Here is a 16,952-nt window from a genome sequence, read left to right as displayed (position 1 = left end):
CTTTCATTTTGTAGTTATAGTAAAAGTATGTTTTTCATTTGTTTTTCTTCTGTAGCAGGCCAGTGATTGAGTCTTTACTGTAGAAGCAAAAATGAGACAGTTCCCACAATGAAGATTGTAGAAACATTGGATTTGATTTATTTGTTCATTCATGCAAAAGTATTTCTTGAATGTCTGCTATGTGCCATGCTTAGGCTTAGGTACTAGAAATATAACAGAAAATAAACACATATACTTCTTGTTCTCCTTGAGTTTTTATCTGCTTGTTTATATTTAACCTGATTTATCTAACTAATTTTACTTTTTTTTTTCCCTTCAGTATCCTCTCACATACGGACTGATTCTTATTCCCTGCTGGTGTTCTCTAGTTTGCATAAGTAGAATTTACATGGGAATGCACTCCATTCTGGTAAGGAAAATGTTGTTCATATTGCTTTGTTTTTTCTAAAATCAACACCCAATTTTATAATTTTTAATTATTTTTAAACTTACTGGAAACTTAAGTGAGAAAATGTAGTTATTGTAAATCTTTTTTTCTTGCAAAAATAGCAACAGGATGTTTTGCAAAGTTTTAAAGTAGTTATAATATATATATTTCATAGAAACAGTTCCCAGCAATCACAAGAACCAAGTATTATTCAGGATAACATTTCTCCCTCCTTCCAGGTTCACTTTTATCTTCTTTCTCATTTTCTTCTATGCCTTTCCTACTGCGGAGTCAAAACTGACAATGTAAATAACAGACACCAAGGAGCTCTACTTGTAAGTGAAAACCCAGTGAATAGAAATTAGATAAACAAAAACTGTCCTGGTGCCACTTGTTTTTGAATATTAAACTCTAGTTTTCTTCTTTCCCAACAGTATTTTAGGGCTTACATCAGATATTTTATTTTGAGAATGCAATTCAGTTTCAAAAGCAGCGGCACAGGAACCCTGTATCTTTCAGCTATACCTACTCACTTCCCTTCCTGTTCATCTGATTGACATTCCCTAATTCTGGCCCGTATCATCTGTAGCTAGGGTACTGCAGCAGCTTCTTAATTAGTATCTCCACTTCAAGTGGGACACTGCTCCATTCAGTGTTTAGCCTCCTATTGTCTTTTACTGTTCAAAACACAAATATGATGCCATATTGAATGACCTATGTTTGCTCAAATGTGAAGGGTGTTTCTTATCTTCACATTGTTAGGAATGCCTTAACCTCCACATGGAATGCTGTTTTCCCTTTCTTTGCCTAACTATCAAATCCATTGTTCATGACTCACCAGAAGATGTTATCTCCTAAAGCCTTGTTACCTTCTCCATCTTTCCTTTCTCAAGACTGGTTAGGTGGCTTTTCTCCAGAACATCTTGAGCATAATTCTGGCATAGCACTTATGCTGAATTGCAGTTGCTTTTTTATTTATCTGTCATCCCCACTAGACAACAAGCAATATGAGAAAAATAACTCTACCCTCACGTATAGTGTGGTGTCTCTTAGAACACTCTGTGAAGGTATTATGTATTATATTATAAAGAATCAGAAGAAAGATGGAGAGATAGGGACAAATTCACAGAATCCAAAAATTTATAAAGGGTTATATCAAATTTTTCTTGTCCTTAATAAATGAACACTTTTAGAATTTTCTACTCATAAAAATATCTCATTTCATAGCTGAAAAATATTGCATTTGTTTCTTCTGCAGATTACTTACCTCCAGCAGCTGCCCCTTCACTAGTAAATTTACAAAAAGTCCCAAATACTATGTTAAGAAGCAAACTATTTGTGTTTTATTTTTTATAATTATTTATATTAATGCAAATTATGAATTGACATATAATTTTATCTTTCTGACTAGTCTGTAATAATTTTATAATAGACCAATTATCACCTTTTTATATCAAATCTAATATTAGTCACAAGAAAATGTTTTCCATCTTTGTGCCTCATTACAGTTGTTCTCTTCCACTCCCAATTAACAATATCGCACCTTAAAAACTACCAAAAGATTATGAACTAAGAATGATAATATTATCCCTAGATTCATTATCATCATAAAAGAGGAATTAGAATCTTATTATATTGAATATATAATCTCAAACATGCTGTGTTCAAAGGAAATATATAGTGGATTGATTATTCAAGCTGAGTTCAGTTCATGTTTTTGATACTGGATAACATCTGTTCTTGAATCAACTGAAGTAAGAACAATATTGATGTATTATTAAAGTATAAGTCTGATAACCTAGTCTTTTTTTTTTTCTTGTTCTTTTGGCCATACTGCGTAACTTGCAGGATCTTAGTTCCCAGACCAGGAATTGAACCTGGGCCTGGGCAGTGAAAGCATGGAGTTCTTATCACTGGATCACCAGGGAATTCCCCAACCATAGTCATTTAATTATTCAAAAGCATCCTGTCCCATAGAATATCTTTATGAGTTTTATTCTGACTAGCTACTCAATTTTATTATGTGTATTATTACAAGTTGTTTTTCTTTTTCAAAAGTAAAATCACAGATGACTTGCAAGCATTGCCAATTATGTTCCTGTGTTACAACCTTTATTAACATTAAGAAGAAAGTTCTAGTAATGTAGTCTAAATAATTTATAAGGAACACTTCATTCAGTATTTCCCATATGCTTTGTTTTTATTATTACAATACAAAGAGCAACACTTAATTTATTTTTAATGCCTACTTTCTAAATGGCTTCCCAGATGGTGCAGTAGTCAAGAATCCTCCTGCCAATGCAGAAGATACGGGTTTAGTCCCACGGTTGGGAAGATCCCCTGGAGAAGGAAATGGCAACCTACTCCAGTATTCTTGCCTGGAAAATTCCATAGACAGAGGAGCCTGGCAGGCTATAGTCCATGGGGTCAAAAGAGGTGGACATGACTGAGCAACTGAGCATGCATACACTTTCCTAAACAGATTTCCTTAATCTCCAGAAAAGTAGGAGTTATTTCCTCCATTTTTCCTTTATTTTCTATCAAACCTAGCTCTGAAAATGTCTTAAAACACAAGCCATTTAAAAATGACCAGACTAAGTACTTGTCAGCTTACTAGTTTATTTCTACATTAGTAAAATTATGAATATTTTGTAATTACATTTACCTAAAATTGTACTAAATCTTTCCACTATATGTGGAAAGATTTTTTAGAAAAGTATTATGAGATTCTCAAGTAGCATGTACCTCCAAAACCCATTTTTATAATAAGATATAAGAATCAAACTAATCAAACAACTGCAAAAGTCCTGAAAACATGTTATAGAGAAAGATCCAGAACAGTAAACACTAACAGTTTTAATAGTAGTTATTTCCAAGTAATAATTACTTGTTATTTTTTATTCATATTTTCTAGTTTTTCTATACTGAACATGTATTAAATTTGAATTTTAAAGATAAAAATTTCAAAATACATCCTTATTAGTTGTTTATAATGAAGAATGATGCATTCCAGTAATATATTTTGTTGTTAGAAACCCTGTTGGCATCACTGACATGTTGAATTAGAATCAGGACACCTGAAATATATTATAATTAAAAAAAAAAACAACACTAGGAGCAGACAGAAGTCTTGAATTCTAGTCTCAGCCAATCACTAGCCTCTCTAGTTCTATATACTGATTGGGAGAAATGAAAAGAAGGCAATTCTAGATTTGATATGTAATAAATCTTTATTGAATTTTTGGTATTTGATATCGTCTACCATAAATTTGATAACTGTGAATATTCCATTCATATGTGTAATTATTAACTTTTACAGCAGATATGTTATCTATAATTAATTTAATTATCTAAAGTTATTTGCTTTCTTTTTGGAAAATTTGCTACTTTGAGTTCTTTATTACCTTTAACATCAACTTTTCTTTATCACATATTTTGTGCTGTAACGCTTAAAATCACTTAGTTACGCATTTTAATGTTGTACATTAAATTGGTATCACAATGAGAGCCACCATGTTTATGTCCTGAATTCAGTCATTCTTCTCTAGTTCTGTGGCATGGAAATTAAATATGCCTTAATGACAATTAGAAACGGAGGCAGATTTGTATAGAGTCTTACATTAATTAAATTTAATATTCATAGAGCTATACAAAAAAAGTAGAGGACAACAAGATTGGATGTTTTATGTCATACTGAAATATACTTCCAAAAATATAATTGCTATCATATATATCTAAAGAAATCATATTAATCAACAAGAAAAAGAAAATCCCAAGTAATAGTTGCCCTAAAGACACAAATATATCTTGCATATAAAAGGAATAGCCCGTGGACTTACAAAATAATGCTTAATTAATAATCAGGGAAATGCAAATTAAACATCAAGAAATACCAACAACCGATGGAACCTGGAGAAGCATTTTGGAGATTATTTTATTGGCTTATAAAATTGAACGTGCACATATACTTTGATTCTGCCTTTCCATTCCTAGGCACATGTCTGGAGAAACTTTTGTAGACCCATACAGGAACATCAAAAGAAAGAATATAGTAGCATTGTTTAAATTCCTGGTTGGTTTAAGAGAGAAAGAGAAGTCACTCAGTAGTGTCCAACTCTTTGCGAGCCCATGGACTGTAGGCTACCAGGCTTCTCCGTCCATGGGATTTTCCAGGCAAGAATACTTGAGTGGGTTGCCACTTCTTTCTCCAGGAGATCTTCCTGACCCAGGGATTGAACCCGGGTCTCCTGCATTATAAGCAGACACTTTACCGTCTGAGTCACCAGGGAAATTGGTTTTAGAGTATATACCAATTAAGAAAGCATTCAAGCTCAGCTGTAACCAATGAACTAATCCAAAACCTGAAAACAACCTAAGTGACTCTCAGTGGGAAAAATAGATAAATAAGTTATATAATCACACAAAATATTACATACTTTGGAAAGTGAATGACCTATAAACCACATATGATGAATGAATCTTAAAAGAGTTTAATGTTAAGTGTGAAAAGCAAATCAGAGGAGACTACATATTGCCTAACATTTTTATAAAGCTCAGAAAGAAGCAACACTTGGTAATGTTTTGTTTGGAGGTATGTGATAAAACAGTTTTTATTTATATTTTTAATTGGAGTGTAATTGTTTTACAATGTTGTGTTAGTTTCTGCTGTACAGCAAAGTAAACCAGCTGTGAAGTATACATATATCCCCTCCCTCTTGAGCCTCCTTCCCACCCCACCCACCATCCCACCCTCTAGGTCATCACGGAGCCCTGAGCTGAGCTCCCTGTGCTCTACAGCAGCTTCCCACTAGCTCTCTGTTTTACGCACAGTAATGTATGCATGTCAGTCCTACTCAAAGCAGGTATCCGTTCAGTCAGTACTTAGGTTTATGCAGAGTGATAGAACTATTAACCAGCATACCAATAGATTCAAAGTACTTTGTATAATTTCAGGTACACTCTACGTATCTGATTTCTATGTACCAAATGTTACATTATAACAATAATAAAAAATCTTAGGACAGAAAAACATTAAGCCACTACTCTGTTGCTTAACTGTATTGAATGCTATTGAGAAGTAACCATTGTTTTTGGCAGCATAAAGGTCACTAGTATCTATGAAAAGAGTGGTTTCAATACAGTCATGAGTTTAGGAAAAAATAAGGAAGTGAGGAAGTGGAGACAGAGTGTATGCAATGTTTTGCATAAATTTTTCAGTGATAGTTTATCCCAGAGTTTGGTTTTGTTTGTTTTAAGGTGAAAATTTTGGAACAGTTTTGTTCATGTCAGGAGTGATTTGGAAAGGAAGATTCTTTTAATAGCTTTATTTCCTCCAATAAACCATCTTCTGTCATACATAAAACAAGATGGCATTTTTCATCCCCTTGGCTTTTCTCTTACATTCAGATAATCACTAAGTTGAAGTTGGTCAACTCTAATTTTAAAATGTTTTACTAAATCCATCTACGTATGTCTCTGTATATGGACCACATCTAGAGGGAGTCACTGTGGTAGCCTCTCACCTGTGTCTCAAGTGGTCTCCTGTCTTCCATACTTTACCCCATAATACCCCATAATCTATTCTCTACACAGTGGATGGGGTGTTCTTTTATAAACATCAGTCAGATTTTATTACACTCCTACTTGGGGATCTTTCTTTCAGGCCTCCTGTCACTTTTGAAATAAAATGTGAAGTTCTTACACCTAACCTACAAGGGCCCTCCCTACGTGATCTGACCTCTCTGCCTGTCTCTTGGATCTCATGTCACGTCTCTTTCTTACTGTTTGAGGCACACTGGATTTCTCTCAGTTCCTTGAACTCAGTAGGTTCTTTTCTGCCTCAGTACCTTGGCACTTGGTTATTTATTCTACCTGGGACACTTTTCCTTAGGTCTAAAGATAGGGCTGACTCTTTTTTGGAATCAGGTTTCTACTCGTGTCATCTCCTCAGACAGGTTTCCCTAATCACTCTTAATAGGGCCTATCCCACTGTCTTGTTGTAGCTTCTTGATAACCACCTGAAATGGTAATATTTATCTACTGTTTCAGAGAAGGCAGTAGCACCCCACTCCAGTATTCTTGCCTGGAAAATCCCATGGATGGAGGATTTTCCGTCCATGGGGTCGCTAAGAGTCGGACACGACTGAGCAACTTAAATGGCAACCCACTCCAGCGTTCTTGCCTGGAGAGTCCCAGGGACGGGGGAGCCTGGTGGGCTTCCGTCTACGGGGTCGCACAGAGTTGGACACGACTGAAGCAACTTAGCAGCAGCAGCAGCATCTACTTTTTACTTACATGATTATTGTCAGTCATCCCCACTAAAATGTAAGCTCTATGGCAGTAGGTATCTTCTCAGTTTTTAAGCAATATATCCTTAGCCCCTAAAATAGTGTCAGGCACATGTAGGTACTCAATAAGTATGTGTTTAGTGAATTAAGAAAAAATAGGCTTTGTATCCTCTTTAGTCATAGAAATAATTATGTGTTTAGATGTTATATTAAATACATGAAGATGAAGTCTTAAAATAAGACTGGTTGATCCTTGAACAACTTAAAGGTCACTGTAGTCAAAAATCCACCAATAATTATAGTGTGCTCTTCATATACTTGGTTCCTCCATATCCACAGTTTCTTCATATCAGGGCTTCTGCATCCTCAGATTAACCAACCAGGGATCATGTAGCACTGTACTACTGCTTACTGCTGAAAAGAATCAGCTTAGTGGATCCACACAGTTCAAATCCAGGTTGTTCGAGGGTCATCTGTATATTGCTTTTCTCAGAAATCACAACTGCATACTTTAAGCTAGTTTATTGTTCAGGATTTGAATATAAATTTGTGTATAGCATATCTATATTAACTTATAAAAGGGCAGAACTATAAAAACAATCATTTTATTATTATCAATAAATCTTTTTAGTGTAATGGTTTTAGTACCTACTATATATTATATAAAGTTTAATAATGTGACATTTTAAAATGTATGTTAACATTTGAAATGTGAAATATATACTTATTTCTTTAAATCCCAAACAAAAATATTGTACTAAACAACTGTGCTTTTTTCTTTTCTCAGGATGTTATTGCTGGATTCCTATATACCATTTTAATCTTAGTTATCTTCTATCCATTTGTGGACCTGATTGACAACTTCAACCAAACTCACAGATATGCTCCATTAATCATCATTGGGCTTCATTTAGCCTTGGGGATCTTTTCTTTCACTCTTGACACCTGGAGTACATCCCGGGGAGACACAGCTGAGATTCTGGGGAGTGGTGCAGGGATTGCATGTGGATCTCATCTTACCTATAAAATGGGTCTGCTATTAGATCCTCCTCTGGATATACTACCTTTAGCTAGGCACCCCATTTCAGTGACTCTGTTTGGAAAAGCCATATTGCGGATATTCATAGGGATGTTATTTATACTAGTTGTCAGAGATATAATGAAAAGGATCACTATTCCTTTAGCCTGTAAAATCTTCAATATACCTTGTGATGATATTCGAAAAGCAAGGCAGCACATGGAAGTTGAACTTCCTTATCGGTATATTACCTATGGAATGGTTGGTTTCTCTATCACATTTTTGGTTCCTTACATATTTTTCTTTATTGGTATCTCTTGATGGAGAAATACTGTTTATTATAAGAAAGGAGGGTATCAGTTACTGATATCTAAAAACCATATTCTAGTTAAAAGCCAAATCAGAGTTAGGATTTTCAGGAATTTAACTTAAATAATTATTTAAGTAAATTCTTAAGAGTCAGTGCATTTTATCACTGCACATCCAATTATTGTTTTAGGTGAGCTGAGCTATTACAACATTGAGAAAATGATAAATACCATTTGGAATGTCCATGTAATATTTGGAGAGTTTTGTGCTGTTACAGATTCAAGTTATATAATATATATTAAGGAACATAATATAAAATTATGTATCTAATATATATATTATATATAAAATAATATACCTAAGTTTTTTTGAACCATGGGGGTGTATTATAAAATCAATAATAATATGCAAACATTTGTGCCTGTGTATTTGGACTCAATACAGGTATATTATTAACTGATATATTTAATGTTTATTTACAATGGGAACCATTTCCTAATCTAATTGCATAATTACTAGACCAGAATTCATATGCTACCACATATTAATTTACTGCCTCTTTTTACACTGCCATCATCTTTCATGTTATCCATGATGTTGAACATAGGAGGCATTTTTAATGGACCAAATTTTCCGAAAAATTAGTTTTTGAATTCTTTTTTTGTTTTCCAGTTCTGTGCACTGTGTTGAATGTATTTTATTTGCAGTTTTTCTGGACATTAGTTTAATAAGTCAGGTACTGAATTTTATTGCTTGCTAATTGTGCCTTTCTGTTGCTGAATTAAGAAATGCCATGTATACTGTGATATAAAAATAAGACTATCTTAAGTTACATATAATCAGACAAATATTTAAAAAAATATCTGTCAAGCTAACAGGGCTAGAAGTAAACCACCTTTAATTCTTTAGCCTTTGTTTAGAAAGAAACGTGGAACGGGCTAAATTTTCTCACTAATTTATTGGGAACCTAAATGGATAAATATTTCCATTTTTATAGGTATTTTTCTGTGCATTGTAAGTTATAGGAATGATATATTTTTTGTACATTGTCTTGATCATTTATACTACAGGTAGATAATTCCAGTGAATGGAAATGTAATTGAACTTTATAGATGGGACAATGCACATGTTTCATATATAAACAAACCATTTTTCTAAATTATTTGGAAGGGATTGGATTTAGCAGTGTTAACTTTTAATACCCATTTAGTAGCTACTTAATGGTAAATTATAAAATTTAAAAGTATCAGAATTTTAGATCTTATTTTTTTCAACCTTTTATTATTTTCACAGTGGGAAATTTGAGTATAAATATTAAACTATTCTTTATTCTGTCTGTGCCTTTATATTTTGAAGTGTAATTGTAATTAGGTTAACATTAAATTTATTTGTATTAAGTTTTTCATAAAGAAGAGAATTAACTTTCCATGTAAATGAGCATCGGGTATGGAATTACTGACTTAGTGCAATATCTGTCTGATTATCCAGAGATATCAACTTAAGATGTTTCTATTTTGGGCAACATAACTATTTGAGCTCATATTTTTATAACTCTGATTGAGTATGTAAAGACATGGTAATTTTTGACAATACTGCATCTGATAATTGTAACTAAATTTACAGCCTTTACCTATTAGTTAACAGAAAACCAAGGCACTTAGGAACATACTGGTACGTTGGAAAATGTGCAAAGAACTTTTCTTTCAAAATGTGTTTACTGAATTGAATTTTAGGGACTATTTCCTATAATTTGGGTCTATGCTATCTTATTAATTTTTATATCTAGCTTAAAAGTATTTGAAAATATTCCGTTTCTTTGTGATTTATTATTTTCTGTCCTATGGTATTTCCATGCTAAATGTATTTTAAAATAAAAGCCAAATTCAAGATTGGAGGGTGTTTTGTTTGGCTTCTATGCATCTGTTTCTGTATTTCCTGGTAGGAATTTATGAAATATATCTAGTATTTTCATTCTAGCAGTCTTTTCCTGTGAAGCATTTCATTCAATGTAAGTACTGTTTTTAGTAACAAAAGACATTGAAGAAATTCTTTACGGTTCATACTGACTTTGGGCTCTATATATGATCATTCTGACATTGAACTTTCAGTGAAAAGTTTCATAACTTTATTTTTAAAACTTATGCCTAAAACATGTTTCAATAAAATCCATGATTAAGTATTGCAGGTATTTAGTTGACTGCTAATCCATTAATTTGGGCTCATACTACTAGGAACAGGTACCTTTTCAAGCAGAATAAACAGATGAACAATTCATTTTGTAATTGTGAACTGTCATAACATGAGTTGTAAAGACTAGGGCTGCCCATAGGTTTTTGCAATATAATTTTAAAAACCTAATATAAAGTGGTACTACTATAGTAGATTTATATTAATTTAATTTTACTTATTAGCTTTCTTTACAAGTAATGTTTAGTAAATGTATCTTTCAAAGAATATAAATATTAATTCAGTGATGTGAGTATAATTTAAAGCAAATTTTCATAAAATTTGATAAAGATGAATAAATACTAAAATGTTTTTGAGTGTTTTAGTAAATAAATACTTGAATGTTTTTATTTTTGTAATCACAGAATTTTATGTGGCAAAGACTTTTTATTACTAAAGCAATTTTATTCTTGTTAGCAAAGAACAGTTCAGTTCAGTTCAGTTCAGTTGCTCAGTCGTGTCCGACTCTTTGCGACCCCATGAATTGCAGTCCACCAGGCCTCCCTGTCCATCACCAACTCCCGGAGTTTGTTTAATCTGGACATCAATAAGGGTCAATTTTAAAAATTCAACTTTATAGTTGAATTAGTTTTTCTGAAAGGAGTTTTTGTTGTTTGCTGTGGAGATTATTTTGAGAAAGGGCAGCAGCAATGGTTTGAGAAAGAGTAGTTGGATGTAGTGAATGTTACTGTGTTGATTATTTTGTTAAATTTTGGTCATGTTCTTCCAGTTTTTGCTCTTGTACATAAGTTAAAAAGAAGACTTTTAAACTTGAGTTTTAAATAACTTTTACAGTTGAATTTTAATGCTGGTTACATAAGCTATAAGCATCCTTCTCCAGGGAATCTTCCCGACCCAGGAATCAAACTGGTGTCTCCTACATTGCAAGCAGATTCTTTACCAGCTGAGCTACCAGGAAAACCCTGAAGCTATAAATAGCACAATAAAAAAAGTTTCAACATGCTAACTACAAAGGACATTTTACAATGCTCTTCATTTTTAAGCATACCAGACCACTTCAAATTTTATAAACAAAGCATTCCACACCTTCCTTGTGAGACATACAGGGGGAAAATTCAAAGAAAAATAAAAGAAATATTTTTTTAATAAAAATGTTTACAGAAATAAATGCTAACTTTTTAACCTCAGCTAGCTAGTATTTCCTAATCTGTCCTTCTTTTTTCCTTTCACCATGTTTTGTCTTGGTGTATTTCCCATGGATGTCTAAAAAGCCCAGCTCCTACTACTGTAATCAGATGTGACAGAAATGTAATGGGTGATTTTAGGAGTATTTTCCTGTCAGTTTCTGAAAGCCAAATGAACTTTAAGATTGCATTATGATCAATACTAACAGACTGCATCATGATTGTCTACAGCATCATTGGGTTTATTTTCAGTCTCAAATGTCAAAGTTCATTATCTCAGCTTTTAAAAATTCATACATTTACCTATTATGCTGTTTGCAATATTTGTTTGATTTAATAAATATTTTTAAAATTTCTTTTGTTACATAATAACATTTTTTTGTGTGAGATGTAAAATGGATTCTCTTTTTAAAAAATAGTTACTACAGTAATATTACCTCATGTTGCATGAATATCCAGTCTCTAGATAGGTATGTGCATTTTCCAGGCAAAAAATTTCATTAGTTTTCATCAGCTTCTCAGAGAGATTGGTGATCTAAAAAAGTTTAAAAATATGTAGTAGTCTACATTTTACTTCTTGTTGTTTTAAAGGTTTATGTTGTAAATAAATGCTTCCAATGCATCTAGTATGAATTTTGTCACTTTTCATGCAAATATTTAAAGGATAATGATTTAGAGTCTTGAAGTGTTTTGCATGTAATTACTACAATACCCCATTGTATAGAATAGAATGTGATTTGTATCCAGATAAGTTTTAAGATGTATTTTCTTTGGAGTTAAAATAAAATCTAAGAAAATATTCTGTATATGTGGGGATATAACTTGTTTCCAGTAATAAGCTATATAAATATGTTCTTGAGAATATCACTTTGTACAGTTTGATCTTTAATCTCACATAACCAACTAATTCACAATCTGTGATTATTATAATTAAAGTGATATTTATAATCAAAATGTAGATGAGATACAGTCGGGGCTTAAATGTAAATTTTTTAACTAAAGCACAAAGACTCCCCTGCAGAGTCTACAGGCCTTCATGTGTTCTGCAACAAGGACTGCCTCCCAGGGGCCACGCTGGGATTTCTAGACATGCTCTGGGAGGAACGTTGTGTTCCTCAATTTATTTCCTAACCTGCTATGCTTGAGACCGGACTTTCTTCTGTAGGTTAAAGTCAGAAACTATCACACATCTGAACAACCCCAGCTGCTTAAGACGTGGTTTTTAAGGGTGAGTGTAGGAAGGGGTTTGCTAGTAGAATCAGAGTTGTTCAGTTGCTAACTCGCGTCTGACTCTTTGCAACCCCAAGGACTGCAGCACGGCAAACCATTCCAGTATCCTTGCCGTGAGAATCCCATAAACAGTATAAAAAGGCAAAAAGAATCAGAGAGACACGGTCAATATGTTCTGGATCTGTCAGGTAATCCACAATACACCCATGAGCACCTAAGTTTTCTGATTCAACATTATTGTTCCAGAGAGCTCTTGGCTTCCTCGTTAGAACTGTATATGTGTGTCTGTTACTTATTTTAAAAGGATATAATAGCCATATTGTCTTATTTTTACCTTACAATTAGCCCTCAAACATGTTACTAGACAGCACAGATCTGCAAGTGTAACCATTCCATATTATTCACTTGAAACTCATTCAAAGAAAATTTTGGTGACTTTTCATGAGATGGTTTCGTAGGTAGAATGGAAAGATTATAGAATTTTGTTTAGGGAGCTTTAAGGTGATCCATGTCACAATCAGTTCAGTAGAGTTCAGTCACTCAGTCGTGTCTGACTCTTTGCAACCCCATGGACTGCAGCACGCCAGGCCTCCCTGTCCATCACCAACTCCCGGAGTTTACTCAAACTCATGTCCATTGAGTCGGTGATGCCATCCAACCATCTCATCCTCTGTCGTCCCCTTCTTCTCTCACCTTCAATCTTTCCCAGCATCAGGGTCTTTTCAAATGAATCAGCTCTTTGCATCAGGTGGCCAAAGTATTGGAGTTTCAGCTTCAACATCAGTCCTTCCAATGAATATTCAGGACTGATCTCGTTTAGCATGGACTGGTTGGATCTCCCTGCAGTCCAAGGGACTCTCAAGAGTCTTCTCCAACACCAGAGTTCAAAAGCATCAATTCTTCGGTGCTCAGCTTTCTTTGTAAATCCCATGTCAAAGGGATTTTTATGCTACTGTATACATTTTTTAAAAAGTCTACAGGGTCAACAGTGGTTATTTCTGAGGAGTGAAATTATTTGACCAGGAGGAAGACTTCTATTCTTCCCTTTGTATCTGTTACATTTTAATTATTTATGAAACTAGGAGTAAGTTTTATTAAGTTGTGATAAACTTACACAAAAAAAATCAATGTCCCAAAATGGCCACTTAAAATGGCTACATGCAGAATACATCATGAGAAACACTGGGCTGGAGGAAGCACAAGCTGGAATCAAGATTGCCAGGAGAAATAGTAATAACCTCAGATATGCAGATGACACCACCCTTGTGGCAGAAAGTGAAGAACTAAAAAGCCTCTTGATGAAAGTGAAAGAGGAGAGTGAAAAAGTTGGCTTAAAGCTCAACATTCAGAAACTTAAGATCATGGCATCCGGTCCCAGCGACTGAACTGAACTGAACTGACTTGGGGAGTTAATCTTTCAGTGTCCTATCTTTTTGCCTTTTCATACTGTTCATGGGGTTCTCGAGGCAGGAATACTGAAGTGGTTTGCCATTCCCTTCTCCAGTGGACCACATTTTGTCAGAACTCTCCACCATGACCTGTCTGTCCTGGGTGGCCCTACACAGCATGGCTCATAGTTTCATTGAGCTAGACAAGGCTGTGTTCCATGTGATTAGATTGGTTAGTTTTCTGTGATGGTGGTTTTCAGTCTGTCTGCCCTCTGATGGAGAAGGATAAGAGGCTTATGAAAGCTTCCTGATGGGATAGACTGACTGAGGGAGATACTGGGTCTTGTTCTGATGGGTGGGGCCATGCTCAGTAAATCTTTAATCCAATTTTCTGTTGATGGGGGAAGCTGTGTTCCCTCCCTGCTATTTCAGTTCAGTTCAGTTCAGTCTCTCAGTTGTGTCCGACTCTGTGACCACATGAAACGCAGCACGCCAGGCCTCCCTGTCCATCACCAACTCCTGGAGTTTACCCAACTCATGTCCATTGAGTCAGTGATGCCATCCAGCCATCTCATCCTCTGTCATCCCCTTCTCCTCCTGCCCCCAATCCTTCCCAGCATCAGGGTCTTTTCAAATCAGTCAGCTCTTCTCATCAGGTGGCCAATGTATTGGAGTTTCAGCTTCAACATCAGTCCTTCCTATGAAAACCCAGGACTGATTTCCTTTAGGATGGACTGGTTGGATCTCTTTGCAGTCCAAGGGACTCTCAAGAGTCTTCTTCAACACCACAGTTCAAAAGCATCAATTCTTCGGCGCTCAGCTTTCTTCACAGTCCAACTCTCACATCCATGCATGACTACTGGAAAAACCACAGCCTTGACTAGACGGACTTTTGTTGGCAAAGTAATGTCTCTGCTTTTTAATATGCTATCTAGGTTGGTCATAACCTTCCTTCCAAGGAGTAAATGTCTTTTAATTTCAATGCTGCAATCACCATCTGCAGTGATTTTGGAGCCCAAAAAAAGTCTGCCACTGTTTCTCCATCCATTTCCCATGAAGTGAAGAGATCAGATGCCATGATCTTAGTTTTCTGAATATTGAGCTTTAAGCCAACTTTTTCACTCTCCTCTTTCACCTTCATCGAGAGGCTCTTTAGTTCTTCACTTTCTGCCACAAGGGTGGTGTCATCTGCACATCTGAGGTTATTGATATTTCTCCCAGCAATCTTGATTCCAGCTTGTGCTTTTTCCAGCCCAGCGTTTCTCATGATGTACTCTGCATATAAGTTAAATAAGCAGGGTGACAATATACAGCCTTGACATACTCCTTTTCCTATTTGGAACCCGTCTGTTGTTCCATGTCCAGTTCTAACTGTTGCTTCTTGACCTGCATACAGGTTTCTCAAGAGGCTATTTACCTGGAGCCAAACTATGGTGGAAGTAATGAAGATAATTGTGACCTCCCTCAAAAGATCCCAGGCATGTACTGCTACAGTCCGTGCCTCCAACCCTGAAGCAGGCCACCACCGACCCATGCCTTCGCCGGAGACTCCCGGACACCCACAGGCAAGTCTCCTGTGGGGTCACTGTTCTTTCTCCTGGGTCCTGGTGACAAGGTTCATGTTGGGGCCATGCTCAGTAAATCTTTAATCCAAGTTTCTGTTGAAGGGCGGGGCTGTGTAGCCTCCTGTTTTGGCCTGTGGCAACCTCCTTCAAAAAGACTTATGCCAACTCGCCCTTGTAAGTCTATCATGAAGTTGGTTTCAGATTCCCAAGTTGCAAGCAGTGATTTCTCTCAAATCCTGACCCTGATACAGAGCTCATTTTTTACAGAACTTTTGTCCAGTCTTGTGAAGATTTTTGTGTATAAATTCCATTCTGTGTAAAGATGCTAGTGTCAAAGTGGAATTGACTTTTGTGTTCCCGTTCTATGTTTTCTCCAATAAATATAGTGATAAAACAAGTGTGTTGAATAAAAGAAACAGACTCAAGCCAGTATGTTACGGATGATGCCAGAAGAGCAGAATTTTTGTTTTGACTTTGTTTTGTCTTTGACTATAATTTGCTATATACCTTTAGGCACTAGCTCCATTTTCCATGAGATACTATGTCCTCACATAAAATGAAGAGGTTGTACTTGATGTTTTCTAGGATCCCTTTCAACACTAAAATTTATTAAACTGTACTAGACCAAGCATGCAAAAACAAAGGGAATAGTTCTATTGTTTTTATTAGGGTACTGAAATTTAACAGAAGAAAAATTAACCCCTTTTGACTGAGGGAATTGAAGGGGCCTATCTTGTCCTGTCTGTAAATAGTTCGTAGATGCCCCTCTAAGAAAGTTTCAAGTTTCTCCAAAGAGAAACAATGAGTTAATAGCTTTAGAAGTGCCATAATAGGAGGTTGTTAAGTCTCAGTCATAATTTTTGTTTGAATCACAAGATTTAAAGTGACTGCTAGATGTTACCCAATTCAACTTACTATCCAAATAATTCTAAACTGAAATCACCTGAAACAGATAGTTCTTTGTTTAAAAAATAAAGTGGGGTGGGGTAGGGGCAGGGACAGGGTAGACACCAAATTACCTATGTAGTTTCATAATTCATTCAACATATTTTGCCAGCTATCAAGATGAACATGTAAATTAAAAAGAGAGAGAAAGAAAAGGAAAATTCTGTCTGGGATGCTCAATCAGAACTGAAACAAAAAACCAGAGAATACTTTAAAAAAAAAATGTAAAACTACTTCATTACAAGCATAAACCTCCTATGAACCTTGAAGATTCATGTTGTATTTTAGAAAATAAGACCCTTGTAATAAATTCAAGCCATTTAAAAATTGCAGAGTACATTATCAATTTAAATTTTTTAAAAATAGAGTAAGCAGAACATGAAACACCACCTATGTTCATTAGACCATTTCT

At 35.0% G+C, this 16,952-nt stretch overlaps 1 protein-coding gene across 1 annotated transcript in view; it reads left to right on the top strand.

The window, feature by feature from the left end:
• SGPP1 (sphingosine-1-phosphate phosphatase 1) overlaps window positions 1-8,261 on the top strand; it is a 39,863-nt gene extending 31,602 nt beyond the window's left edge. Inside the window, exons 2-3 of the mRNA XM_081509862.1 lie at window positions 320-409; window positions 7,502-8,261. Of these exons, the coding sequence (XP_081365988.1) occupies window positions 320-409; window positions 7,502-8,053 (642 nt within the window). The 3' untranslated portion in view covers window positions 8,054-8,261. The remainder of the gene's footprint in view (window positions 1-319; window positions 410-7,501) is intronic.
• The last annotated feature ends 8,691 nt before the right edge of the window (window positions 8,262-16,952 follow it).

The sequence above is a fragment of the Giraffa tippelskirchi genome, chromosome 7, assembly GCF_054371585.1.
Source record: "Giraffa tippelskirchi isolate mGirTip1 chromosome 7, T2T-mGirTip1v1.2.pri, whole genome shotgun sequence".
In the NCBI taxonomy this organism is placed as follows: Eukaryota; Metazoa; Chordata; class Mammalia; order Artiodactyla; family Giraffidae; genus Giraffa; species Giraffa tippelskirchi.
This window is presented reverse-complemented; position numbering and strand designations above follow the sequence as displayed.